A 27371-nucleotide genomic window follows, 5' to 3' on the forward strand; every position below is an offset into this window, starting at 1 on the left:
CATTACAGAAAGCATTCATTTGATCTCTGTAACTGCAGTCTTAGCAGATCTCACAACTCAAAGGATCAGACAGACATAAATTTGTTTTCACGCATGAAGCTAAGCAACACCAGTATTGCAAACTTTCATTCTTCGTCTTCGTGTCGTCTTTAGTTTTGCTCACAAAAAATCTGCATTCAAAATGCAGCATTTATTTTTATCTGTTTCTTTGTACAGCTTTTATTGTCACATCATTGAAAAAAGCCTTTGGATCCAGAGGCAACTTCACAGCCCCAGCACGTGTCCCCCGGCCGGGCCGGGCAAGGCGTGCAGCTTTTCTCTCTCCAGGAACTATTGTCAACTCCCTTAAAATATTCCCTTACTGGTACAGTCTAAGTAGAGTCCATACCATTAAAAATTGAAATTATCTGTGTCCCTATAATGATCAGAAGATGAGGAATTTGAGAACGCTACCTAATTTTTACAGCCATAATCCTACTTCTCTTTTAAAATGTTTTACATGAGTCAACGTTACCTTCAGACAAGTCCCCTCGCGCCGGAGCCTCAGTCCTTCTCTGACGTGGAACAGAAGAGCACAGGCTCACCGGTAAAGCTACTTACAGCACCAGTAAATTTAACCGTGTGACTTCTCCAGCACATCATGTATTGTAACTACGACTATGAAATAGCCCATATAGTTATATTCACTATATAACAGTAAAGTTAATATCCTGGATATTATTCTTGTCGGAGCCTCTGCTCTTTTTCAAGTGAAGCAAAACCCAGGGTGTATTTTCTGTGGAGCACATTAATTAGCAAGAATAGACTATGCCTTTGCTTCCACGTTCAGCTCTCTCCTTCTAACACAGCTTGTTTTTCTGAGATCACAGGTTTTTAGGTATTTGGTTAAAAAAAAAAAGAGAGAGAAAAGTTAATTACATATAATTATAGCTTCTATAAGGTTTCTAACTGATGATGGGAATAAACGGCTGTGTTACATATAAAAGAAGAGAATTAGCTTTTAACGAATTTGTCATTTGGATAGCATTTTTTTAATCCTTCAGATCAGTGATGTTTGTCACTAAAATAGCAAACCCACTTTTGTCTTCCCTGGTGGTGCCTCCTCTCTGCAGACATGTGAGTGGCAAAGAAGATGCAAGGAATTTGCCCCAACTTCTGCCATTCTCCATAAATCCCGCTAGAAAGCAAAGCCAGGTCTTTGCATCGAGAGAGCACCAGACTGCGTGGAGGCAACGGTGACCGCGGTATTAACCACAGAGGATGGCCAAGCGCGGGGGAAGCACCCCGTCCTCTCCTCACGCCGCGCAGCACAGCTTGCAGCTGCGCCTCCTTCCCTCTGCGCAGTGCCTCTCGTAGGATGACCTGCTTTTGTAATCGCATCTAGTAATCTTTTATCGGTGCTAGTGGTAAGCAGACTTAGTTTAAATGCAATCAATTTATTAATAGATGCCAATCTTTTCATGACTGAGCTTGATAACTACATGCTGAGAACCAAGGCAGATCTCCATATAAATGTAAGGCTACCCAAAGCCCATGTTTATCGGCGTGCCGAGATATTCTCCCCACGTTCGTCACTGCAGAAGCAGCTAACTGCATCGCTGCGGTGGTTCCCAAGCCCTACAGCTCCGAGCCGTGTCCTCCTCCTGAGACGGGACATAGGTTTGGCGCTCAGTGATCTTACGTGGTACGGCAGACGGCCAGTTTGTGCTGTTTAAGTCGTGGGGTTTTGTTGTTGTTGTTACTGGTTAATTCTGTTTATTGGCCAGGAAAATCGTAAGATTTGGCTGTAGCTAGCCTGAGTCAGCACCACACCTTACAAAATGCCCCAGGTATTACGTGCTCTCCCCTTCCCTCCGCTCCCTGGAGTCCCAGCAAAGGCTTTCAGTCCTGCACAGGAGGCATGACTCACGTTTTCTGGGTGGTATTTATCGGCTACTAACTGCAGCACGCAGGTACTGACATTTCTGCGCTCACACCAGGTATGAATCTGGCAGACAGAGAGCAAATACGACTCACGCTTGCTAAACACCGGTGACTGCACTCCCTAAAAGCCTTCGTCCTGCTGTCAGGCCTTACCCAGTCTGCCAGCGGGGTCAGCCGTGCCAGGAACAGCCGGGCCAGCCCCCTCCCCAAACGCTGGCCGGAGGGAAGTGCCCGGACCAGTCACACACGGAATAAGGATCTCAGCTGCTTCTGCTTCCAGTTAACCGAGAGTGAAACTAAATAGGAATTTTATTGTTTTTTTAGCCCTTCTTTGACAGCCTGCCACAGCAGTCCTTCCTGGGTGAGGGAAGCCTTTTCAGATGAGAGCCTTTAATCAGGAGGACTAAAAGGACTTAAAATCATTTTAAGCAATGACAGTGCAGAATGAGTTCATGCTGCAGAGAACGGCATGTTCCTTCCAGATCCCAGCAATCGTGAGATCCCAAACCCTCCTCCAAAAGCTTCCCCAGGCTGTGAAGACCCCAAACTGTTCCTGCTTTAGGTGCTATGTACTACAGTGCCGGATGGTTTAGTTTAAAAAAAATCAACAATAGAAGGCTATTTTTAATTGATTTGTCAGTGCAACCGTGAAAGTCCCACAGGGTTTACTTTCCTGTTCTCACGAATGTATTTGCTCGTATTTGCAGAAGGATTCATCTGATGTAAACTATGAAATATGTTGTTTACTGTACAAAGACACCGAGGCACTAGTTAACGATGAAATCAAACCCGACTCTTACACATATATTTGCATTAGTCAGTCACCTCAGTGTCAGCATACCTGGCTGAATACTACAATGCTTCATTAAACAGTCTGTGAAAGCATCTAGAAGATAATAACCTGTTAAGAAACTTCTTAGGTGAATCCAGACATAGATATGACCAAACCACACCACAGCATACTACACAGCTTCCATTTCTGTCCGAATGAGTGGCCATACATTAAAAGTGGGAGCCAGTGGATGTGATGTATTTTTGACTGTAGAAAAGCTTTTCCCACACCCCCTATTTCTAGTAAGAAAACAATGTCGATATATTATCGTATTGTATTCACAGTAGTTATCAACAGTCTGCCATAAAACTGGAAGACATATCAAAAGGTTTGTACTGCCGTGTGTATTCGTATTAACGCCCTGAACACCAGCCGTGCAAATGCAAAACTTGCTGATGCTATCAAGTTGGTTGTCAGCACTCTGGAGAACAGAATTGGAATTTCAAGTGATTTTGATAAATTGGATAACTGTCAGACATCTGTGCCTTGGATGCCACCTTTAATGGTGTATCTAGTTTTAATTTTTAGTTTACCACTACAGAAAAAGAATCTGCTCATAGGGTGAAGTAGCCTGCAGGCTTCACTAGTAGGGTGAAACCAAGCAATAAAAACCCTGAAGTATACTTGAAAACCGAAACTCTCTGACCATCTTGACACTTTGTTTTGCTTACAGTGTTAAAATGCCGCATCTATTTCATTGATACTAAGAGATCTTCAAAGTTCACCTCTTCTTGAGCAATTGAGAACTGGCCAAAAACAACAGAAGCATTAGTAAGACTAATTGGAATAGATCCTAGGACCAGAGATCTTGTTTGCTGTTTGTAAGTGGGACAAACAAGTAGAATTCAATTCTGTCCTGGGGAATATGCTCCCTGTAAATAAAGTGTCTTTTTTCCCATTTTCTGTGGATCGGCTCCTGATACCACATTGCTCCGCTTTCATTCAGACATGATTCTCAGGTAAGTCACAATCCATTTGATGAAGAACCGTGGGATCTGTCCCTGTGAGCCTACTGCAGGTCCCTCGCCCTTGTTAAGTGATGGATTACAAACAGAATCAATTAACATTTGAAGTAATTTTTAGTCTGGTCTTTCCAGTATATTTTTCTCACATGACAGGACTACTGCCATTGGTACTCCTGTGGTATCTCCTTACTGGAACTACTTATGACAAAGTATACAGAAATGTAAATACATCTCCATTCAGTGAGTGATAATATTTTATATTTATTGTTGCAGTTACAGACCGCGGTATGCAGAAGGGCCTACAGAAAACTCAGAGCGGTGGGTTTCTGCAGTGGGGCAAGGAGTTTGCCTGCCAAGAGCTGGCGGCCGGGGGATTAAGCCCTAAGGGAGCAGTTGGTGTCCTGATGGTGCATGATGATAGCCAGCCTTCAAACAAATTCTCCAAGGGCTTGTGGTCACATCAGCATTCCTGACTGCCCTGGCTGACAATATCGAGCATGGCTTATAGATCAAGTAGTATCAACATCATTTTGTCTTATCTGTTCATTCTCATGAGGTCATCTGTCAATACGAGACGTTGGTTGTGCCGTGACTTGGCCTGCAGTCACGCAGGGTGGGGTTATCTGCAGAGGCCAGGTGTTGCAAGAGTCAGTTTGCTCCCACATTCACGTTAATCTGGCCCAGCAGCTGAAGGCCTGAAAGATGAAACAGTACTTAGGCTGGTGACACAATCAGCGATCAGCCACAATGATCCCTCCAACCTTGACCAGCCAGAAACAACCTAAGTGTAAGCAAGCTATAAGCAGCAGCCCTTTAAAACAATCAGAAAACATGGCATTTTGTTAAAGGAGAGGACTTCAAGAGATTTGAAGGCTATTGAGGCTGCAAATAACTTTTGTCAGTCTGAGCCCATCATGGGTCTTAGTTTTCCCTGTCAAAAAACCCCTTATCTCCTTTGTTGATACGTTTGCCCTCAAATTACTTCAAAATACTCAAATACAAGGCTACACACATGTAAAGAATAACAATCAGCATTTTAACTCAAATGTTTTCAATTAGCTAAGACATAGCAAAAGAACTCTGCTGGTTACACTGGAAGTTTATATACTATATTCAGAATAGTGAAAAGAGCTTCAGAGCTGAAAGTTCAGAAAGTTTCAGAGCTGTGAAATGACACCATCCTTTCTAAAATCGTCTTACATATTCTTCTCAGATGACTGAAGAGCGAAATTATACAACTGGCATTGAAATGGTTTTCACTGACCTGCCATGTGGTCATCGTCAAGGCTGCCAAATCTGGCACGGTTGTTTCATAAACTGCCACTGCCCATATGGCCACGTAGCTTGCAGAGATTTGCTGACCTTGCAGTCTGCCTGTGCACTACAAAATAAAGCTCAGTTGAGCAGCAGTTCCTCTTGTCTAGTTTAAATTCTTTTCTCTTGCAGTCTTAAGGACTCAATCAGGGTGAGGCTGAGGGATCTGTGGCTCACCTGTCTTCCCAAGACATAGATATGCTCAGCTTCCTGAAGGGCCATACTGTAAATATTTTATGAGTTTGTATCAAGTGCCTAAAAACGGGTGCATTTTTTGTGAGCTTCTGCAAGTCTAGTAATATCATCATTCCTGAAAAAATAATGTGGGGATAGATTCAGACAGAAAGCAAAACATGCACGTGTGGCAACTTTCTCTTGCGCAGCCCTGACCACGAATACAAAACCGAAAGCAAGCAAAAGGCCTTGATGGTTGCTCTGTACGTTTATTTGCTTTTAAAGCTTTGATTGTTCACCGATTGCTGTGTGATCCTTGTTAAACCTGGAGACCCAAACTGCAGCTTGTCTTCTACAGCCATTGCCATCAGAGAAATGCTATTTTAAGTCTCCTTCAGTATTAACCAATTCGGCTCAGGAGCCGAGAGGATAAAATACGGTAACATAGGACAGAGAACAGTGAGTCAGTCAGCTAGTCCATAGTGATCTGTCAAGTAAGGTGTGAATTTATACAAACGTCCCTGGAGGTCGAACAAGTAAAGTTTTTCCATAAGTCAACTTGGTTTGTTGCAACCAATGTTCCTAACCTGGCATCTCCCCTTTGCAGCCAATGTAAATCTTCACAGCACATAAGTATCAAGTGGCAAAAAAGGAGACTTTGGGTTTAAATATATTCACTTTGCAAACACCTACTGTGATTTAAGGCTCAGCTTTCTCCATTCCTCTTACAACTGAATCGACACTCGAGGCTACAAGAAAGCTGGCAAAAAAAGGGAGCTGTGGACAACCTCCTTGTAGTTCAGTGCAAGGTTAGCTCTCTTAGCTTTAACCGACAAAGGGCGTTTGGGCTAACCTGGCTCGCTCTGCACTGAACTGGCCTAGGGAGCTGTCATACAGCTCGTGATGCAGGGCAAATTGTGGATGCAGACATTTTCAGCTGGGGATGATGAAGTCAGCAGGTGCTCCATCTGAATCCAGAAGCGGATATATTGTCCACACTGTTTTTAAAATGTAGTAAGAGAAATAATGTCAGGAAATGGAAAGAGTTTACCTTGACAGATGCGTCAGGATAATTTGAACTAGATGAAAGCAAGCACTAGCAGGTATTAATTTCTTACTTGCTATCAGGGTGAGTCAACGTGTACCACAAAACACTGTTCAAGAGATAGATATTTTGATTAAATGACATTGTAGGGGGAAATTCCATGCTGTCCTTTGAAAACTATAAAAGCCCCTCAAAATTAAAACCTTTTCTGTATTTTCACTATGTTTAAATCACTTTTTCGTGTTAATGAATGGACTAAGTATTTTTATTGCTCTTGTTCTGGTACATAGGGGAAACAGGTCCACTTGCTTCACCCATCTACTGGCCCCTTGCTCGCATCAGTCCCACAACATCTACATAATGGCGATGGACTCACTGGCTGGTTGGATTTGCCTATCACTCCATAATGTCCATAGGAATTACAGGCAATGGAAAAGGAATGGAATACAACTCTGGTTTTATCTAGGAGATTTCCTTCCATAGATGTACTCTCATTTTTTAAAATGAGAATGTGTTTCTTTCATTATTAGTTAGGGAAATAATCCCCAGACCTTAATAACTACCAATACTTACAACCACGATTTTACACTACCAATCTGAGACCAAAGGCAGACTGTTAGAGTGATTCCTCACACGGAAGAAAAGACCAGAACCTGGTGACCTGCAAACATCACTTTCTGCTTCTTTAGGACTTCTGGAAATCTCCCATCTCACTTACAAAACATGATAAGATCACAGTTGAAAGTATTCATTCCTCGCTGCCATTTGACAGAAGACTCTCTCAGGCGAAGCTCTTTGCTCCTGGTCAGGAGACAGAGGAATTAAGCAAATTAAAGAGTGAAAGCTCTCCAAATTACAACTTTTTGCTGTATCTGAACACTACTGCCAGCAGAGTTAATACTGCAATGTCATATAATGCCATGGGTCAATAAAGAAAACGCATTTTTCTACAAAAGGGCTTTTGCTGCAGACAGAAAGTTTATTTTTTGAATTAGTCACCGGTTTCACTTCATGCTGATTATACCATTTTCATTAACATACAATAGCACTGTTTCCATGCAAGTGCTATCAAGATTACATTTATGGTTCCAAAAGCTGTTTCACTACACCTACACACAACTTGACTGCCACACACAGTAACAGACAAGTGCACTCTCTTTGTTTCGTATGCTTACCTAAAATCCTAATCTTCATCACCTTTTCTGTAAACTGCTACTGTGGTAAATAGAAGGGGGTTGAAAACTAATAAACAACATAGAAATAGACCTGAACGTTGACAGTTACGCATATTTTGATTATAAACACCACATCTATGAGTGGGATATAAACATGCCATTGAACACACTCTTTGTAAGAAAAATAAAGTGGCATTATTACACCAATTCAAGTGAGATGATATGTAATAAGTTCTGGCAGCACAGGCTATTTTTTCAATAGTGATAAGATCTCTGGCAGGACTTTTGATGCAAATAATGAACTTTTTCTTCTGTGTATGTGTCACTTTTTTCCCTTTTTTTTTTTTTTTAATATTTTATTTACACCCACCAGCAGCTGCTATCATTTCTTGAAAAATGAAACTTGGCTGTTCTGCATTTGAGAATCTTTTTGCAGAGGAAAGTCACCGTGGGGCTCCATTTCCCAAAGACATGCACACTAGACTCGCTAATACAGACAGGCAGGAAAAGGATGACTCTGCATAAATCAGCTCCTACTCAGGAAGTAGCTGGCAAAAGGGAGACTGTTCAGCTGGTTGAGTCAGGGGAGAAACCAGCTCACACGACTGCAAACGTATCCAGTTCCAGCATTAAGCAGTACCTTTGGCCTGAGTCACTTACCAATTTGTCTTATCAGTTTCTTTCTGATTATCTGGGTGTTGAGCAGACGGAACAGTTTCACTTATAATAAAACTAGTCTACCCATGGAATTACCCTAATTGACTATCTCATTTAACTCCATATGTAGACATTTAGATTCTAGAATAAGAATACCTAATACGATTGGATTAAGATAAACAGACATTAGGCAGTCTTCTTTCAGATACGTATTCACATAGAATTATCAAGAATAACTCAAGGTGCAGACAAGTTAATTATTATATTTAAATACTGTTGGAATGCCAGATTATTTCTGATGAAGAATTTTGAAAGGTCTTTTCTCTCTTAAATATGAATGTCCCGTAATGTAGAACATAGGAAAAGTGCACTTTTATAAACAACCACATAACCTGGACACAAAAAAGTCCAGCTTTTTGCACAGCTTTCTGGGCAGAGCATGAGAGCAGAATACTCTATTGTAGCAATATATTGCATTACCTTCTGATCAGTACTTCGGCTTACTGGTATGGGAGAGAGGAAGGATGAAGTAGGAGAAGTAAAAATAGGAGGACAGAGACCTTCAACCCACCATTGCCAGGATGTGGACAGATTTTCAAAAGTAGTCAGCTGCTTCCACTGTTATTCTTAAAATGAGTTTATACCTTCCATGTAAATCTTTCTTGCTGATTTTTGGTTAAAGATTGCCAGCAAATTTTTAGGGCTGAGGACTGAGCCTCTCTCTTGCGCACCACTATTCAATAGGAGCAACCCAAATTAAATAAAGAAAACTAAAGTCACTGGTTCAGAACAAGAGACACGCACTGAATGTCAGTGCCAATATTATTAGACACTATTGTGACAAAAGTAACCAATACCACTCTTAGCTACTGTTAAAGGGGAGAGGAGGTTTCATTGATTAAATACCCACACAAAATCTTAAAAATACTATTGTTTATCAAGTAGTTATTAAAACTTGTAAATACTTCAATTTTTGTGCTCAGATCATCTTTCTCCTTCCTCAACCCCCACGAAAGGAACCCCAAACCAACCTAAATCATACTGCTAGTGAATCCAAAATAAAGGCTTCTTTGTATGCCACTGAATTAAAAACTAATTTGGGCCCAGAAATCTTGCTCAATTTCATATATTCAAAATGAATAAACTTTGAAAAATTTCTCCAGATTTGTCCAATGCCAGAAAACACTTAGTGTAATTCTGTACTTTGAACTCTTAGAGATTATTTAATCTTCTTAGTTTCCCTCAGTAATTATCTCCCTTTACCTTAAGGTTTACTGCTAATATTAATGTCACATACCGACAGTATGGGAGTGACAAAACAGCATCTCTTCCCCAAATGATTCGGAATCTTCTCAGTTTAACCATTTTATATCAGATTCTGAGCCAGTTAAGTCATTTAAATGTAAGTGAATTGTAACATATGTCTATTATATCCAGGGAACATTTTGGATATTAGGAAGTGAAATGACTGCGTGCAGTATTCTTAGACCATGACTTCCCTCAGGATTTTCTCAGCAGCAGTGCTAAATTAAGACATTCCCGGACCCTTTAGTTCTGCTGAAAGCAAGGATCAATTCACCATTCAGCTCTTTGCATTTGGCCCCAGTGGCCCATAAGCAGTTAAGCAGAACCCACAACAGAAAGGCCTGCTCTCATCACAGATCAGTGTTGTTGTAGGGCCCGCTGACACCATGGGCCTAAAAATTGCTGCTGTACAACTGAGAGCAAAGAAGGGTATCAAGTCCATTAGTCACCATTGTCACAAAGGAAAGGAGGGGAAAAAGTATATGGAACTGCATCTTCATGTTGAAATGAAAGGTATTACATAGAGATATGTTATAAAATTATTATTAAAATCACTTATCTCAAAACTTCAATGTCAAAATACAACATTTAGTATTATTTGTAGCCTTAAAATTCAATTATCACCACGCCTAGCTAGTACATGGCAGGGCGCTATGATCTCAGAATAGTCTCTTTCACAGTCACAAGAGCTTCCCACATGTTAATAAAAACTATTTAAATGAGTAGTCACTAACAGAACCCAGAGAAAATCTGAATGAAGGCTATCACCTCTTTCCACTTGAGCATTCAGATTCCTGATACAAGCAAGTTCACACCCTCGCCTCATTCTGAGCATATTTTCAAAGTGTCTGTTTTAATCAAAGCCACGCATTTCCCACAAATTCTAGCTCTGTTTCATTTAAAGAGCTCAGGCCTTCCAAAATTCAGAAGCATAAAAATGCTACACAGGACGTATCTTGCAACTCAACCCACTGCTCACATCATTTTTCTGTTCCACGGATACAGCACAGCTTTTCTATAAAATACTCATGCTAAATAAACACAGTGGTACTTAATGAGTTCTCAGGAGGCTATATATCCCTTTGCAAACACTGACCTGGGCTGGGAGTTAATCCCATAGCTGTAAGTGCTTTGGCTATGCCTCTTTAAAGAAGGAGTACGAGACGACCTGGTTAGAACGTCCCTTCAGAAATACCGGAACATCTTTACCTATTTTTATAGCACTAAGTCTTGCTGTCATCAGGCATTGACAAACTCTCATGGTACTCAAAGTTTAGATACCATATGTGTTACTGATTTCAGTTTAGTCTTTGCCTATAATAAGTGAAACACGTTTTTGAAAAAAACCCACACTGCTTTACAGTTCTACAATGCTGGTACTTGTACGGATAAAGGTAACGATAACAGAAGCAGCTAATTACTTGATCTTTCTAAACTATGCAAAGAAATCATCTTTGCTTGTATGAGTAGTTTTCCTGAATGAGCAAGGTTACTCAACACAGTAAAAGCAAGTTACGTATGTAAATATTGTATGGCAAACTGCTTAGTAACCAAATTTATGCTTTTCAGCTGATTTTTATTTTGACATTTTGAAGATAGTATCAAGTCATCTTGAAATTGGTTTTAAAATATACTTGATAATTTTGAAAATCAAATTATTACAGCCAACTGCCTGATAATTATATTTTGCCTAGATTCTGCTGCATTGTAATGCTTTCATGTTGCCCAGAGCTTGTTTCAGGACAATTTTCATTTATTCCTGAGAGAGTCTAAACCACGGTACCATTCATGAAGTACAACAACCCGACATAATGCGCGCTTCATAATTCAAAAATGATGCGCTGAATACTCTTGTGATTTATTTAAATTAAATGTCTAAACCCTTAGCCGGGGATTTTCAACTCGCAGATCCCCTTAGCGGTCTGTAGCCATGCACAGAAGATTTATTTCTAACAAAACCAGGCTTGCTTCTTTTAGTTACTTCCCACAGACTCCTTGCTATTACTTCACGGACTCCAAATTTCTAAAAGCATTACTGCAGACTAACTAATTACCTAGAGCTGGCTGGTAACAAGAGAGTTTACATTAATAGATGTAGTAGAGGACCAGGACTTGAGAAATAATATTCCATATTTAAACTCAACAGCATAAAGACCATTTGTTACTTTGAACATGATACATTTCCTTCTTCAGAAACAGCAGCAATTAATAGCATAGTGTAGGATGAAAAAAATATAGAGAGTAATTTTATTCTGTCACTGGAAAGAAAACCCCACACCACAATTCAACAAATTTGGATTAAATAGACTGGATTTAAGCCAACATTATAATTGTCTGGTCTTTATAAAATCTGCTACTGCCATGTTAGGGGAAAGTATAATATAAGTAATTTGCACGTGGGCTTGCTATAGAGGTGACGAAGGTAAGCAAATCCACATTGTGCCCAAAACTTTAGAGTAGCGTAAGCAAAGTGCGTCAGCAGAACAAGAAAATAAAATATTTTTGCAGTGATACTGTAGCTTTTCAATCAATTTTTATAGCTGTTTTTAAAGATAACTTTGCAAACACTTGCTGGCCGGTGACTGGTTTTGGCTGGCTTAGACAAAGGTGGGAGTGCGCTGCCAGCGGGTGACGTGCTAGCTCTGCCTCTGGACTGCTTCTAGAAGGGGGAATCAGAGGGACCGCTGAGAAACAGGAAGAGGTGGGGAAGGGACTTAGAAGCCTCATAGTGAGCTCAGTTATTTTGTTTCCAAACCCAACATCCATGCATGTCTATGCATGAGTTGAGCAGTCATTGAGAGGAAACGCATTCATGGAACACAAGGTTATAAGTACTTGTAGAGGTCGTCTTCACTTTTTCAAAGAACTGTAGTACTGCTCTGGAAAAAAGATGGCCTACGGGTTCATCACAAGGTAAGGGTAACGTGGTTAGCAGGCAGAGTCTAGAACAGAGATACAGCCAAAGCCCAGCCCTCAGGATTCAATATAAGATAAAACACCTGATCAATCTTCAGCTTGATCTGTACAGCACCTTGAACTAGCTTAGGATCAGCCTGCAGCTGACAGATTTTGCAGGTGAGTGAGAAGACTGTGCAGCTGGGAGAAACCAGCCTGGCAGACCAGCATCCCACCTGGGGCCTCCCAACCAACAGGGACAGGGCACGACTACACCTACAAACTGAATAGGGAGAGTGCCGGGCTTCAGATAGGCGATATATTTAAGAAAGTTGTTTAAACTGTTGCCCGTTCCAAAGCAGGGTTGGTGGAACGCAACTTTTATATTCGTCAGGACAGGCTTCATTTGCAAAGACTTACTCAAGCAATAGCACAGGGTTTTGTTTAAGCTCCTGAAGACAGGAGATCACCAGAGGTGCGGTACTCACCAGAGGATCAGCGGAATTGCAGTACTTGCCAGATGACCACAGGGATGCAGTAGAGCTAGACCCAGCACAGTGAATCCCCACAGTGAACTCTGGCAAAAATAATTTAAGTAGAATTTAGTCTCTGTGAAAACTGTTCAGGAATAACAGAATGTTGCTTACAAAACTTATTTCAAATCCTTTTGTCTTTGTCTACCACAGCCTGTTTCCCCAAGTGCTGTGTTTAAATCAGGTCTGTAAACAACAAGGTGGGGTAGAAAGGACCTACATGCCACAACTACTTGAATAAATACTGAGAACAGTAAAAAAATGGGTAGGATATAAAACCAAACACTGAAGGGTGCCAAAATAACTAATGATATTTTCTTGAAAGGAATGTCTGATTGATAGAAAGTCCAAGGAACCACTTCTACAAACAGTGGCAAATAGCCAGTCCCCGTGAGTCAACCCCACCAAGCTAAACTGCTGTTCACGGGCCACGAAGTGCAAACAGCATCAGCAGCTGGCAATTGCCACAACTTCAGCCTGAAAGATCAGCCGGTCCCGACTTCGGATGGACGGGGCGAACACAGAAACTGGGGTGTCCTCGAAAGGGCTCCTCAGGAACTGCCGACGGCCATAGCTGCCACGGCCACGGCCTCCCACCTCGGGGGCCTGTCCCTGCTGGGGCAGGAGGCAGACAGCCCAGCCGGCTCCAGCCGCCTCTCCCGAGGAGCCCCGGGGGCCGAGGGAGCCTTTCCCGCCAGGGAGGGTTTTCCCCGGCAGAGAGCGGGCACCTCCAGCCTCCAGAGCCGCCTGGGCAGGGAGGCTCTGGGGAGAGCCAAGGGGCTGCTCGGGGCCCCAACGCGCGCCAGGCCCTCCCGCACAGGGTGCGAGGGCGCTGCCAGCAGCCCCTCCGTGGCGGGGGGCCCGGGCCCGGCAGCGGCTCCCTCCCCTCTCGCTGCCTCTGTGGGGTCGGAAACGCCGTCAAGTGCCCGTGAGGAGGCAGCCTCGGGGAGCGGGAGGTCCCGCAGCTGCCCGGGCGCAGGCCCTGGCGCCGGCTGCGAGGGGCGCTTCGTCCCCTGGCGAGGACCGATAGGGCGGGAGGGCCCGCGGTGAGGAGATAACCGGGCCGTGCCCTCCGCCGATAAGGGGGCAGGGGGACCTGGGGCTGCCGGTCCCGCCGCCCTTCTCCCATCGCCGTGCCGAGCACAGGATCCCGCCTGCCCGGCAGGCCGGGGGCAGCGCGGTTCTGCCCGCGCCGGATGAGCCCGCCCCGCTCCTGAGGGGGCCCCGCTATCCCCCCGGGCGCGGCGCTGCCACCCGCTCCCTGCGGAGGGCGGCGGGGGAACACGCGCTGCGCCCCGAGCCCGCCCCGCTCCGGCCGGGCGGCGGCGGGGCCTGACGAGCGGAGCGGGGCGGGGCGCTGCGCGCGCGGCTCCCCGCCGCCGGGAAGCCAATGGGGGCGGGCGGCGGCGGGCCCGAGCCAATGGGCCGGGGCGGGCCGCGGGGCGCCATGGGCCGCGGCAGCGCCGTCCCGCCGCGGGGCCGGGGCCGGAGCCGGCAGCGGCAGCGCTTCTGCTCCTTCTCCTTCTCCTCCTTCTCCTTCTCCTCAGCGGCGGCCGCCGCCTCCCCCCGCGCAGCCGCCGCGCAGGAGCCGGCGCCCGCCCCCGCCCCGGGGCCGGCCCGGCGCGGCTCTGCGAGGCGTGGCCGCCCCTTCCCCGCCCCGGCGGGCCCCGCGCGGCGCCAGTGAGCGCCCGGCGGGGCGTGCGCGCCCCTCCTTCCCCCCTTCCCTCCTTCCCCCCTTCCCTCCTTCACCTCCCTCTCTCCGCCCGCCGCGAGGGCGGGAGGGAAGCGGCAGCCCCGAGCGGGAGGCGAGGGAGGCGGCGCGCCGGGAGCCATGCGGGAGTACAAGGTGGTGGTGCTGGGCTCGGGCGGCGTGGGCAAGTCCGCCCTCACCGTCCAGTTCGTGACGGGCTCCTTCATCGAGAAGTATGACCCCACCATCGAGGACTTCTACCGCAAGGAGATCGAGGTGGACTCCTCGCCGTCGGTGCTGGAGATCCTGGACACGGCGGGCACCGAGCAGTTCGCCTCCATGCGGGACCTCTACATCAAGAACGGGCAGGGCTTCATCCTGGTCTACAGCCTGGTGAACCAGCAGAGCTTCCAGGACATCAAGCCCATGCGGGACCAGATCATCCGGGTGAAGAGGTACGAGAGGGTGCCCATGATCCTGGTGGGCAACAAGGTGGACCTGGAGGGCGAGCGGGAGGTCTCCTTCGGGGAGGGCAAAGCCCTGGCCGAGGAGTGGAGCTGCCCCTTCATGGAGACCTCGGCCAAAAACAAAGCCTCGGTGGACGAGCTCTTCGCGGAGATCGTCAGGCAGATGAACTACGCCTCGCAGCCCAACGGGGACGAGCAGTGCTGCTCCTCCTGCGCCATCCTCTGAGGGCGGCGGCGGGCCGGGGCTGTCTGCGGGGACACGGCGGTGGCGGCCGGCGGGAGCGGCGGGAGAGGAGGCGGGAGCGGCTCCGCGCCCCGGCCGGCGCAAGCCGCGGGGCGGGCGTGCTGTCCTCGGCAGCCGCCAAAAACAAATACACACACACAAAAAAAAAAAAAAATCGGGAAAAAAAAAAAATCGTGTTGGAAATGTGGCTTTTTTCGGCATGTACGTTTCGTCCAGTCTTGGTCGTTGCATATTTCCTGTCAGTGTCTGCCGCGGGCTGCTGCCCTGCGCTGGCAGCGGGCACGGGGGAGGAAAGCTTCGGCGAGGAGCGGTCCCTGCCTGCCTGGAAGAGCGAAGCACACGCGGGGAGCCCTCCCCGGGACAGGAGGAGAGGCCGCGGCAGCCGTGAGGAGCCTCCCCCGCGGCCACGCGTGGAGCCCCGCCGCCGGTCCCGAGGATCTCTATGCAAAGTTGGGTGGTGGTGCCGGGGCGTCCAGCCTGGAGAATTGCACATCTGAACTGGGACTTTAACTTAAACACTGATGCCAATACAGTGTGGGGTGCCAGAAAGTGTCTGCTGATGATTCGTGAAATAATTTTCTATTTTGTTTACCTGCTGTATGGGATGGGAGTTTGCAGGAGAGTGGTAGCGTGTTGGTTTTTCCTGGTTTGTTTTGTTTTGTTTTTTTAAATCAGCTGTGAAAACGTTACAAATCTGCACAATTTTTTAGGTGTGCGTGTGTGTGTGATTTCGTTGTTATTTTAGTTTTTCTTTGGTGGGTGGGAGCGGCGGTGTTTTTGTTCCGAGGGTTTTTCTTTTTAGGTTGGCAATAACTGATTTTGATGACTAGCTCTCTAAAGTGCAAAGACTTCCTACATGTGATGCAGGGCCAACAGCAACCCTGTGTCTATAGAGTGCCTTCAAAACTCAGCTGTTCCAGCCGGTGCCAACCTGTGAAAGCTCCACAGAATCCCATTATCTACTACTCCAAAAACTACTTAACAGTTTCCTTGCAGTAATCATACCGAACAAGCCAGGACAAAAGGGCCTATTGTTAGTGGAATTTATTTCTTATTTCCATCTGAGCCTTTTAACTGTAATTTCCATGTCTTGCAAGTTCAGGCTTCATTTACTTCAAATTTACAAGAATTTAGCCTTTTGGGATTTTGAGGGGGTGGGCTTTTTTTTTTTTTTGCCTTGTTTTTTCCTTTGGTTTTGTTGTGGGATGTACCTCCAGCCAGCAAAGAAGGAAATCTTATCATTGTGATGTACCAAGAAAAGTCTAACAACTGTCATTTTAATTCCAGACATGCATTTAAGAGATGTCTATCCATTTTGAGAATTTTAATACAAATGCTGTTTTTTAGAAAACAACTTTGTGCGCTTTTATGTGTTACATGAAACACTAACTTTCACACAGGCTGTTAATCCTGATTTATATCTTAATAGAAGTGAAAGGCGGGGGGGCCTCGATTTAGCTAAGGAGAGTGTCTAAAAAAAAAAAGAAAGACAAACCACAAGATTGGTATTTTACCTAATATTTAGTCATTTTTAATACAGTTTTTCATTTGTGTTTAGGTCCTGACCCTATGTGATGCCAGCATGGGAGCAGAATGCTATGTTCAGTAGGCAGCTTTAGGAAGGTAGCGTGGCTTTAACGCTAAAGGACTTGTAAGATTAGGCCCTTATTCCTTACTGGGAACAGCATGGTTTATTGGGGTAAAATTCTAAAGGTCGATTATTTATGAAATTTAAGCTTTTAATCTCATTGCATTATAACTCTTTAAAATTATGCATCAGACCATTATTTCTTTCCTGGTTTGCAGAGGGGTTGGGGTGGGAGGAGACCTGTTCCTTCTGTCATTTGGAAGATCTAGGGAGTTTGTTTACCTCCATCATCTTCCTCTCTTAGCCCCTTCTTTAAAGATTAGCACACAAAACCTGCCACTCTTTTCTTTTTCTCTTTTTTTCCCCCTATCCCAAGAAGACTTGAAATTATTTTACCACATGAAAGCAAAAGTTGAGCAATGATGTGTAAAGGGGTTTTTAATCAGGCCAGCTGAAAACTAACTGCCATGTTTCCTACTGTGAATCTGATAATTTCTTCTGTTTTGAGTAGGAAAGCTTTCTGCTTGAGCACTGGAAGAACAGTTTTTAGTCTTAGTTTAATTCTGTGTATTGAAATCCCAGTGATTGAAATTAAAATTTTAATCTTGTGTTTTGGTTTAAAATTGGATACCTATTTTAGCAACATCCAGTATCTACTGAAACTTTGGAAAAGATTATATAGTTAAGTATTGAACGTATCTCTTCTCCTGAGCTCACATGTATCCTTCAAAACAGCAAGGACCTGTGCTGATACAATCCTTTGGGTTGTATCGGTCAGACTGATACAGTCACAGTTAAAGAGGGTTGGAGAAGGCAACCCTAGTGATGGTCCCTCAACTTGTGCTTGGGGCCTTCATATAACAGACAAATTGATCCAGCCCCCGGTTTTTAAGTGAAAACTGAAAACCTCTTTGCAGCTTATCTTTCAGAAATTTCTAAAAATTAATTAGAAGCCAGCTCCTCAAGGCCTTCCATGTTAGAGGGGCAGGGCAATAATGCTTATTAATAGTAGGGACTTCTTTTAACAAAAATACTGCACTGAAAACTAAGAAAGCTTGACTGCAGCCATGCCTCGCACTGAAGTTTAAAAAAAATGCCATAAATTTACATCTCAGCTGTTGCTATGGTTCAATTTTGCCTTAAAATCAATGGGATTATACAGTTTTTAGCACCCAACAGGCCTTGCTCCAGATCAGTGTATTGAAAGCAACTTGTTCCGCTTAAGAAAAGCAGATACTTATTCTGTTCTCCCCAACAGACGGCAGATTCTTCATGTTTCCTAGTGCCTCCTGTTTCCCTACTGCCTGTGTGGTGATTGAGGAATGATGCAAATGGGTGTTTGTAGCACACAGCGGCACATGGAGTCCAGTTTTTCTCAGCCTAGAAGAGCAACTGAAGGCAGCCTAGTAAGTTCTGGACCATGCTGGGCTTTTTTGTAGATACACTCTATTTCTTGCCAAAAAGGTGTGTTTGTTAAATAGTGAAGGATTTAAGAAACCGTGGCATGGGTCTAATCAGAGTTTTGAATGTATTTAGGTGTTCGATGTTCTCTATGACTTGGTGAGGACAGTACAAAGAGTAGAGCTCAGTAGTCAGATCTTCCAAATAACTCTGAAGTGTTGTGGTGCTTGTTAAACATAGGCCTTGTCTATAAAGTAGGAAAAAGTCATACTGCTTTAACTTGACTGAATAATGAAAGCTATATTAGCTTCTACACTTGAGGAAAATGTTGTATCAATATAAAGGTACTCTTTTATTCCTTTTCCCTGTGGGAATATGTTATACCCGTGTCGATACAAAGGTGGTATATAGCTCTTTTCACAGTAAGAATTGCAAATATTGAATTGATTCGGAAGAAAAATGACATTCCCAGCCAAAATGCTTCCCGACAGTGCAGAAATTGTGTAAACAAGGCCTTAGTTTAAGGCTGGTCTTATGGCCACATATTTTGCTGTACATAATGATTATATTTTTAAAAATCCAAGCTTGTTCTATTGCAAGAAAGCGTGTCTTTGAAATCCTCGTCTCTGTGATTGTAACCGTGCAGTATTCTCAACCTCATTTTCAATACAAGTGTGGTTCTTCTCAACACGATGCTCAGGCTGTATTGATACTTATGGTTCTGGAGATGATGTTGAATTCTGTGGCTGTGGGATTCCTGACAGTTCTGCTTCTCTCAAAAGAATGTACGGCAAGTTTTTTGCAAAGAGCATTTTAAATAAAGGGCAGCTGGCTCTTTATGACTTCTTCATTTGGATACTCATTGTGTGCAGGTGTTGTTAAGTATCAGATTTCCTCGAGGAGTGACAAAATGCAGAAACCTCCATTTTCTTTAAGAATTTTGTATGAAAAGGAGTGGCATGTGTGTTCTCTTGAGTCTTCTCCCATTCAAATTAATGGACAACCCCCACAACTAAATGGAAAATGGTTGGAGCTCTACTGCTATCAGAAGCTCTCTTACTCTCCAGGTTTGTATAGCAGGCAACCCAGACACTCTTCTTGACAGACCTTCGCTGTATCTTTGCAACCTATTATTTGGAGTGCCCATTCATGTTCTGGTGAGATTTGAGACTTGCTGTAGAAGCAAGTATGTGTATGAGCTCTGTTCAAATGTGAAATAGTTTTAAATAATGATCTTCATAGCTTATAGCCTGCTCCAGCAGTGTTTATAGCCTCACGCAAAATGTGTATGTTAGAAAGATTCTCCTTCCTTCACACTGTTACAGCATGGTGCTCTAGAATCTCATTTTTGTAGGACTCCAACATCTGCCCAAGTTCTAAAACTTTTTATTTGGGGCTGACAACCTTTGGTAAACGTGTGCATTGGAGATGAGAGTGATTCAATAGCAGATTTCTAGTTCAAACAGCTAAAGATATTCACGTAAGTTATAGTGATGAGAAATGGAGTGGAAGTGCGTTGTTGGGAGTGGGTGCATTGGGCTTGGGGTTTTTTTGTTGTTTTTGTTTTTTAATTTGAGAAGACTAAGGGCTTGTTAGCCTGTAATCGAGAATCTCACTGTATTTCCCAAGTAAGAGTCACTGAGTGCATGTATGTGTGTGTTCTGACTTCAGTGGGGTTGGAACCGAAATTCTTGCCCTTACCACAGATGATCTCAACCTCTGGGATCTCAGTTCTGCGTGTAGTCAGTGTCATGCTGAAGAAAACACCCAATGAAACCTGAACTGGTTGACCGATAATAGGCTAGAGCAGAGAGATTTACGTGCAGAAAGTTTCAGAACAGCCATTAAAATTTCCCTATAGCTATCTTATATTTTTTGAGGGGTATGACTGCTCTAATACGCGTCAGGTCCTGCTCTGATACTGTTGGTGCTAGAGCATAGTGATTCAGTAGATGACATATTGTGCATAAACCAAATACTATACGTAAACACTTAGTCTGCAATATCTAACAAGGTCTTACATCTAATATAAAACACCGTAAAATTAAAAGTTAACCAGAATGGTAAGTTGTTCAAATAAGTCTCAAATATTGGAAGCAGCTGTTCTGTAATGACTTTATTTTATTTTGACAGTCTCTGGGTCTTTTGGAGGTTTGGGCAAAGAAGACATTAAGTGATCAAGAATCCATAGCTTTGCTTTGGTAACCCTTGACAGAGAGATATTTTTAGGAAAATGGTGTCTGACGTAGCTTCAGCTTTAATGATTTAAAACCCATTTATTTCTATAAAGTTCTTTACGGGAACATTATAAAAAGTGCATGGTTAACAGATCTGATGTCCAGGTAACAGGCGGATGCCAGATGTTTCTCCTCTGCTTGATTGTGATTGTGCAAGAAATGCTGCAGCAGCTAGACTGATCAGAATGACATTGCTAAATTTTTTGCCTTTTGATACAGTCCTGTTATCCTGCTATATTATGATGCTAGGATGAAATGGGATGTTGGTGGTTGTTTTTGAGGATGGTTGTAAATGGACTTCTGGGTGAAAAACTAATCTGAAATGGAAGTTGGTTTTTTGGTTTTTTGTTTTTTTTTTCCTTTGAATTTGGTATTGAAAAAGGTACAGGTTGGCATTTGTATCAGTATTCCCTTACCAGTTTCTGATTTATGGGTATATTAATCTAATGCTTTGTTTCTGCAGTGTTACTACTGTTATCCGTTTAAACAATTAGGATGAATACTTTACAAATTCAAGTTATTTTGTTAGAGATAGAGTTGCAGGTAAGGCAGTAAGCACTGAGCTACAGTTGAATATTTGCATTTGCTCTGTTATTAGTAGGCAAGATATTCAGGTGTGGAGCCTGATGTGGGTATCTGAAAGAAGTCTCATTTTAGCTGTTAGAAGCCATAAACCTAAAAGCGTTCCTGGGAAACATGACTGTTAATACCCTTGTGATAGCATTTGTTCTGAGGGTTGAGAACAGATACAAGAGTAAGATGCATTTACGGTTGAATTAACTTAAGCTGTATCATTTCCCTGTCTTGCCAAGAGATGACGAAACTGGTAGCGTTCCTTCCAGCCATGGTGTCGGCAGCCCTGAGGTGGGGAAGCATCACGCTTTCCTGATGTGAGAGGTCATTTCAGTTCCTTACCATCTTGCTGCCTCTAAATAGTTTACTGCATCTGTGACAGAGTTAGAAATTAAAAGGAGGGAGCAAGACATTTCTGACTTGCAGAGCTTAACAGGGGTGTCTAGCTTAGCCCTCTGTCAAAGCCATGCCCTACTTCTGGTTTCCAGCCTCAGCACTGATTTGCTGCATGTTTCCAGCAAACTTATAAAGCTTTCTACACCTCAGTTTCTCCAACTCTATATTTTGTTGAAATGTTGATTTCAGTGCAGATGAACTGATGTTGCTTGAGTGTTTGGCTCTGGAATTGCAGCACCAAATGAAGTAAGGGAAGAAGATTGAGAGAGAGGGATTGAGGACGCAAGAAAGTATGCAGAAAGGATGCTGTCACTTAAAAGAGTATGTAACTTCTTTTCCTCTAAGACGGACCTAAATATTGGAAGGAGGTTTTTGAATGGTAAGCGTCTAGCAGAAATCTTGGTTTAACCAAGCCTTATGCTTAAATCGGAAAAGATACTGGAAAGCCCTTTGAGTTGGAGGTATGGTACTTGAACGATTTCAGAGAATTATCTTTGTCATTTTTCACTGAATGTGGTATAAATATTCTAAGATTTATTTATTATTGTGATAGTTATCACTAGATAGAGGATGTGTTTAAAAATGATTTAATATTTATATTAACTTAGTACTATAAATATCTCCATGTTGTAGTAATTGATAAACACGGTAGGCATGAAGTGAAGGCTTTACAGGAGGTAAAGAATCAAAAGATCCAGGCTTCTGTTTTCAAAAATGATGATGATGCAAATAAGAATGCTTAATGTAACTTTTTGTATCTACAGATGACTTCTTGTTGCTCGGAATAATAGACAGTCTTTTAGACAGGAGATGACTACACCTTCTCTTCACTGCTGTGTGACTAGCTGTGCCATTGCATTTTTTTTGCCTATAGTGAGAAAAACTGTGCGATCCTTCTGCTGCCATGGATGTTTGTCAGACATGGGCTGACTTCATGACTTCGTTGCTTACTTGGAGCTCTGGCATTCTTCCTCTTGTAGGCTGTGTGGGGGAGGAGGGAGCCCAGATGACGCAGTGATAACAAAGTGATTGCTTATCAAAACCTGGGATGGAAAGCTGGCTGACATCTAAACGTTTGAGAGGGTGTATCCATTGTTGGAGTTACACTTGAAACCAAGCGTACCTACAACACATGAACTCCTCGCTCTTCAGTGTTATGTGTTCGTTACAGGTTTGTTCTAGGAAAGCAGAAATCCTGCAAGGTGAACGGAGACCTTATGTCATACTCCTATGGCTAACATATAGCAGTGGTGTACAGCAACCTTATGTCATACTCCTACGGCTAATGTATAGCAGTGGTGTACAGCATGCTCAGAGGAAAGTAGTTTGGCATTTTGAGGAAGAAGTATGCACGTGGGTTGTATCCACTCTTGCTCGTCCAGAAAGGTAGTTTGAAAGATAAGTCTTCTGCAGATACCCTGAAAATACTTTCTGGAGATGCATGAAATAGATAAATTTTAGAGGTCAAAACAGTAAATCTTTTTGTGTTTCTTAAGAAGTGCATAATGTGACTTCTGTTTAAGTTCCTCTACTGGATCATAGTTTCTTCCCCTTGTACATCACCACTAAAACAGCGACGAGGTCTGCTTCTTCAGACTCTTGGGAGTGATCAGAAATTGAATGCGTGTTAGTATTTTCCAGATCTGTAACAAAAGTAAGTTTGGGGTGTTATTGTACATACATGTCCATGACATTCGGTGTATTAAACAATGCACCTCCCATGCATTTTAATGAGAAAGATATAAGTGATCAAGAAATAGGAGCATAGGGCTAGTAAAACACTGGCTACGTAGGACAGGAATCTGTGATGGAGGATTGTGTTTTGGGTTTGTGGTGTGAGACTGGAAGCAAGACACACTTTGCCAGGTTTGCTAAACACCAGACCTGATTTGTGTGGAAGGGTAGGAAGCAGGATGTCTTCCTGGGGGCAGGGGGGGTTCGGGAGAAGATTGGTTGAATTGTTGCATTTCAAGTACAAAGAAACATCATTCTGTGCGTGTATGTTGTGGATTTTTTTTTTTTCCCTTCTATGGTGCTAAGCAGCTTTGGAAGTGCAAAGAAAGTTTGCGCAATGAATGTGTTATCCACCAAGGATGATTTTATGTTCTAAGTTTAAACTGAGTTTCAATAGCTTCCCTACACCACTAATCACCAAAATCTCTTTTAAACTGTGTGGGACTTTGTAATAGTGATGGTTACAATGTGACTCAAGGTAGTTGGGAGCCATATGTATTTAAGGATGAGATTAGTGATAATTTTATTCCTTGAATGAACTACAGTAATATTACGTACCTCAATTTAGTACTGGGAGTTTGCTGCCAAGTTTACCTGATGATTAACAAAGTTAAGATGAAAGCATGCTAATGAAGTACTTAAGTAATTAAGTTTCTGATGTTTGAGATCTTGATTTCCCTCCTTTTTGGAATACTCTGCTGCGCTCCAGATTGGCTGTCTATTTTCTGCTGGGTTTCTCGTTTCATATGTTATGTTTGCTTTAGTGTGGGTTTTGCTTTCTCTTTGGTTGTTGGATCTTTTGGTTTTTCCTTTAATTAAAGGAAAAAGTAGAGAGGAGATTAACATTTGAATTGCTGTATAGCCCAAGCTGCCTAGATTCTAGAAATATGTGCCATGCACTCCACGTATTTTTGCAATAAAAACAAGTTTCAGGAGAACACTGTATGTTTAAGGTATTTCCAAGGCCTGGACTCTCAGCAGAGAAATGGCTTGAAAAAGCTTATTTACCAAAGAACTAGGTCAGCCTGGGAGTGAATTAGAGTGTTCACAGATCCTTAGATATTTATTCACTAACAGTATTACTCTACTTCAACCTCTGTAGTGAGAGTGAAAGTTACAGATTTCTGAGCATAAATATTTATGCATACATACAAAGTTGTATCTGGTATCCACAGTTTGGAAAACATCCACATTTTTCTACTCTGAGCATAGAAAATCAGGAATTAGGTGCCTACACTCACTGAGTATCAGACCAGTGGCATAGAAACTTAGGTATATATTTATTTAGCCCATTATAAGCGCCTAAAAAGAGTTTTCGTGATTCTTTTTGGGCATTTTTGACCTGGCACAAATTAATTTTCAGCATTGCTAAACCAGAAAATCACTGTGGTTATTAAACGTGTGCAATGTGCAGCCTTTTACCAGATGTTGGGATAGCAACCTGTCGAACTCGTCTGAATTGTCTGTGGTCAGTGCTGTCTGTGAATAAAACTTCTAGCTTGTGTTTTACCTCTGTATTTCTTGCGATAAGGAAATGGAAACCAAACCTGTCTAGACTGAAACACTGAGAGTTCAAGGATAGATATTCTTGGATTCTTTACAGACTTTATGATAGATTGGAATTGCTCAATGTGCATCTGGTCGCAGCTTGTTCCAGGTGTGCATAAGACACTGGCTTCCTTTATCATCGCTCAGGCTTTTTCAGCACTTAGAGTAGTTAACAGAAATTAATTGATGGGTAACTGGAGTTCATTTGGCAAGCGTGTTTGTGCATACTAATATGAAGACATAAACAGTATTATTCCAGGATATAAACAAACTCTAAACAAATGTGTTAGGTATCCTAATTGCCTACAATAGAATTTCTAATAGAACTTAATGACTGAAGTTGTATTTGTGTACTGACTTACACTGTTATGAATCTGAACTTATTCTCTGATTCTATAAATATATGTAGGCTGAATTCCCTGTTCTTTTGTAACCCTATTGAAATCAGAGCCTTATTTAAGCAAATGAGAACAGAATTTAACACCAGTCTGCAGTTTAAATATTTCACATGTACCTAGCAGTGTGATCTTTGTCCTTTTTAAAAGTTGTAATTTCATTTAAAAAAAAAAAAAGCCTTCCCCTCTGCCTATAGTTGGATTTTCAGATGTCTAAAATGTAAACATTTTTTTTTTTTCCCCTTCTATGGGTGTTTCTTATCTTGAAGTGATACTGGGTTTATGTAAATTGTGAATGCCATCTTGAAATGGCAATAGGTCTACATAACTTTTTTTTATTTTATACAGTTGTTTCTTCCCATTCTGTCAGGAGTTTATAATATGTTGTATTTTAGTATCAGTAAGGTTTGTTCATACTCATAATTCACAGCCATTTGACAACCTTTTATCCTTGTAGCGTTATCTAATCGATCTGATGTGCAGGAGAGCGCAGATACTGCACGCTGGCTGACGGGGAGGCTGGGACGCTTACGGTGTAAGACCTCTCCTGGGTTTAGGTTGCATTTAACGGCACTTTTCTTGTGAAAATGACAGAAGAACACTTTTCCCTGTGCTGCCCAAAGGATGTTGAGACAGGCTTGCAGGCACAGTGGGTTATTTGCTTGGCTGATGGCATACATCAACTGTAACAGTAAAAGTTCCTTTTGGTGACAATTTGAAGAAGAAGAGAAAAGGAAAAAAAGCAAGGGGGGAAAAAAAGCAGAGATAAAGTGGAAAATTTGTGCTAGTGGCCAGCCAGGAAGAGAAGCACCTTGGGTTCTTTTCAGGTAAAGGTCCTGCTCTGGGTGTGCTCTCCAGTGCAAAGCGCAGTCCCCTGCAACGCTGTTCCCCTATGGCTGGATGGTTTTCCAGGACCTGCTCAGACTCTGCAGGTTGCTCCTGTTTCTGATGCTCCCAGTGCTGGTCAGAGCACGCCTCGGTCAGGTGCTGGCTGGGCGTTGAGCTTTGTGCACGCCTGTTATTTGGTAATGTGTGTTGGCTGTGTAAACAATGCTATCTACTGGGTAATTACTCTGTCCTAATTCACCAGGCACCTGAGAGCAGGGATGTCTGTTGCCTGAGCCTTTCAAAGCTGTGTGCCCTGAACTGGTTGCACTGCAACGCCTCATGGTGTCCCGCTGGGCTGAGCAGTCCTGGTGAATGTCCATGATGTCTCAGAGCAAGTACCGAGGTTATGTCCTAAGCACTCACAGAGCAACTGCTCTATGCTGTATCGAAAGAGCATAACTTACATGAAGCCGTCACTTTTCTTTTTTTTTTTTTTTTTTTTTTTTTAAATTTTAAGGCTGATGCCAGGAGCTACATAAGCCTCTGAACTATGTTAGAGCTGGAGGGAGAACAAAGGTGCCCTGAGCTTGCCTTTCCCTCCAGCCCTTCTGCCCTGTCTGCATTGAGAAACAGATGAACTTTGTGAGCCTTGGAGTCTGTGGGTCACTGCGGGGGCGTATGGTCCACATACATGAAAACATACATATTCTAAAATTTTTAAAAAAATTGCAGTTCTGTACTTCAGGAAGCAAGATTTTGGGTTGCTTTGGTGTAAGTACTACACTGTACTGTAGAAACTTTGAAAAGAGAAGTATTAGTTCCTTTGCGTGGCCCCACCCTCCACTCTGAAGAAAAATGGAAATATTTCTCTCTCGGATCCAAAGGTTAGATGTAAAACATGATTTGAGTAGACTCGAAATTGAATCAATTTGAAACTGTTACAATATTTATTCACTTGAAACTGGGTCAATTTCAAATCAATCTCTTTGAAAGATTAAACGCACTTACTTCAAAAAGGGCTTTTGTGATGATCCATCACAGCGCTTATAAAATTAACAAAGAGTTGATCCAGTAGAGTGGTGAAAAAGGGAATATTTCACTCCTGCATTACGGCGTTGTAAGAGGTAACAGGGTGCATACTCAGTGGTGGCTCCAGCTTTCTTTCAAGGGTAGGTATTATTTTTAAGTCTAGTAATTATCCTTATGGAAAAAGAAAATATTTTTTCAAAACCCTCAGGAAAGGTTCAATCTAAAAAATAGTGATTGCCGGACTCAGGGAGGATTATGATAATTTATTTTAATTACCAATGCAAAACAGGTTCTATATCTCTGTGCTTCACCATCTTGTAGAAAATCTAACATTCAAAATGTAGCATAATCAGATTTTGATTTATGCAAGCTCTCTCTGGCAGACAGGATGCAGTCTCTTGTTTTGCTGCCCCTAAGTTGCAA

The 27371-nt window shown here is 42.9% G+C and overlaps 2 protein-coding genes across 2 annotated transcripts; one reads left to right on the forward strand and one right to left on the reverse strand.

Annotated features, from left to right (window-relative positions):
• Nucleotides 1-1925: 1925 nt before the first annotated feature.
• On the reverse strand, nt 1926-14651 carry LOC142412954 (uncharacterized). Its single transcript, XM_075508940.1, has 5 exons — nt 14586-14651; nt 12774-14542; nt 6827-7054; nt 4985-5101; nt 1926-4415 (listed from the first exon to the last, which is right to left on the reverse strand). The coding sequence occupies exons 1-2, from the start codon at nt 14649-14651 to the stop codon at nt 13370-13372; spliced, it is 1239 nt and encodes a 412-aa protein (XP_075365055.1). The 3' UTR covers nt 1926-4415; nt 4985-5101; nt 6827-7054; nt 12774-13369.
• On the forward strand, nt 14427-15353 carry RAP2B (RAP2B, member of RAS oncogene family). Its single transcript, XM_075506745.1, has one exon. The coding sequence runs from the start codon at nt 14650-14652 to the stop codon at nt 15199-15201; it is 552 nt and encodes a 183-aa protein (XP_075362860.1). The 5' UTR covers nt 14427-14649; the 3' UTR covers nt 15202-15353.
• Nucleotides 15354-27371: the final 12018 nt, after the last annotated feature.

Source organism: Mycteria americana, chromosome 7 (genome assembly GCF_035582795.1).
Source record: "Mycteria americana isolate JAX WOST 10 ecotype Jacksonville Zoo and Gardens chromosome 7, USCA_MyAme_1.0, whole genome shotgun sequence".
Taxonomy (NCBI): Eukaryota; Metazoa; Chordata; class Aves; order Ciconiiformes; family Ciconiidae; genus Mycteria; species Mycteria americana.

Bases quoted from the DNA above. Each gene is read 5' to 3' on its own strand.
- RAP2B (XM_075506745.1), top strand. From the start codon at position 14,650: ATGCGGGAGTACAAGGTGGTGGTGCTGGGCTCGGGCGGCGTGGGCAAG.
- LOC142412954 (XM_075508940.1), bottom strand. From the start codon at position 14,651: ATGGCTCCCGGCGCGCCGCCTCCCTCGCCTCCCGCTCGGGGCTGCCGC. The intron at 14,543-14,585 runs GCGGGCGGAGAG...GGGGGGAAGGAG, and splicing joins GCTTCCCTCCCGCCCTCGCG to GGAAGGGGGGAAGGAGGGGC.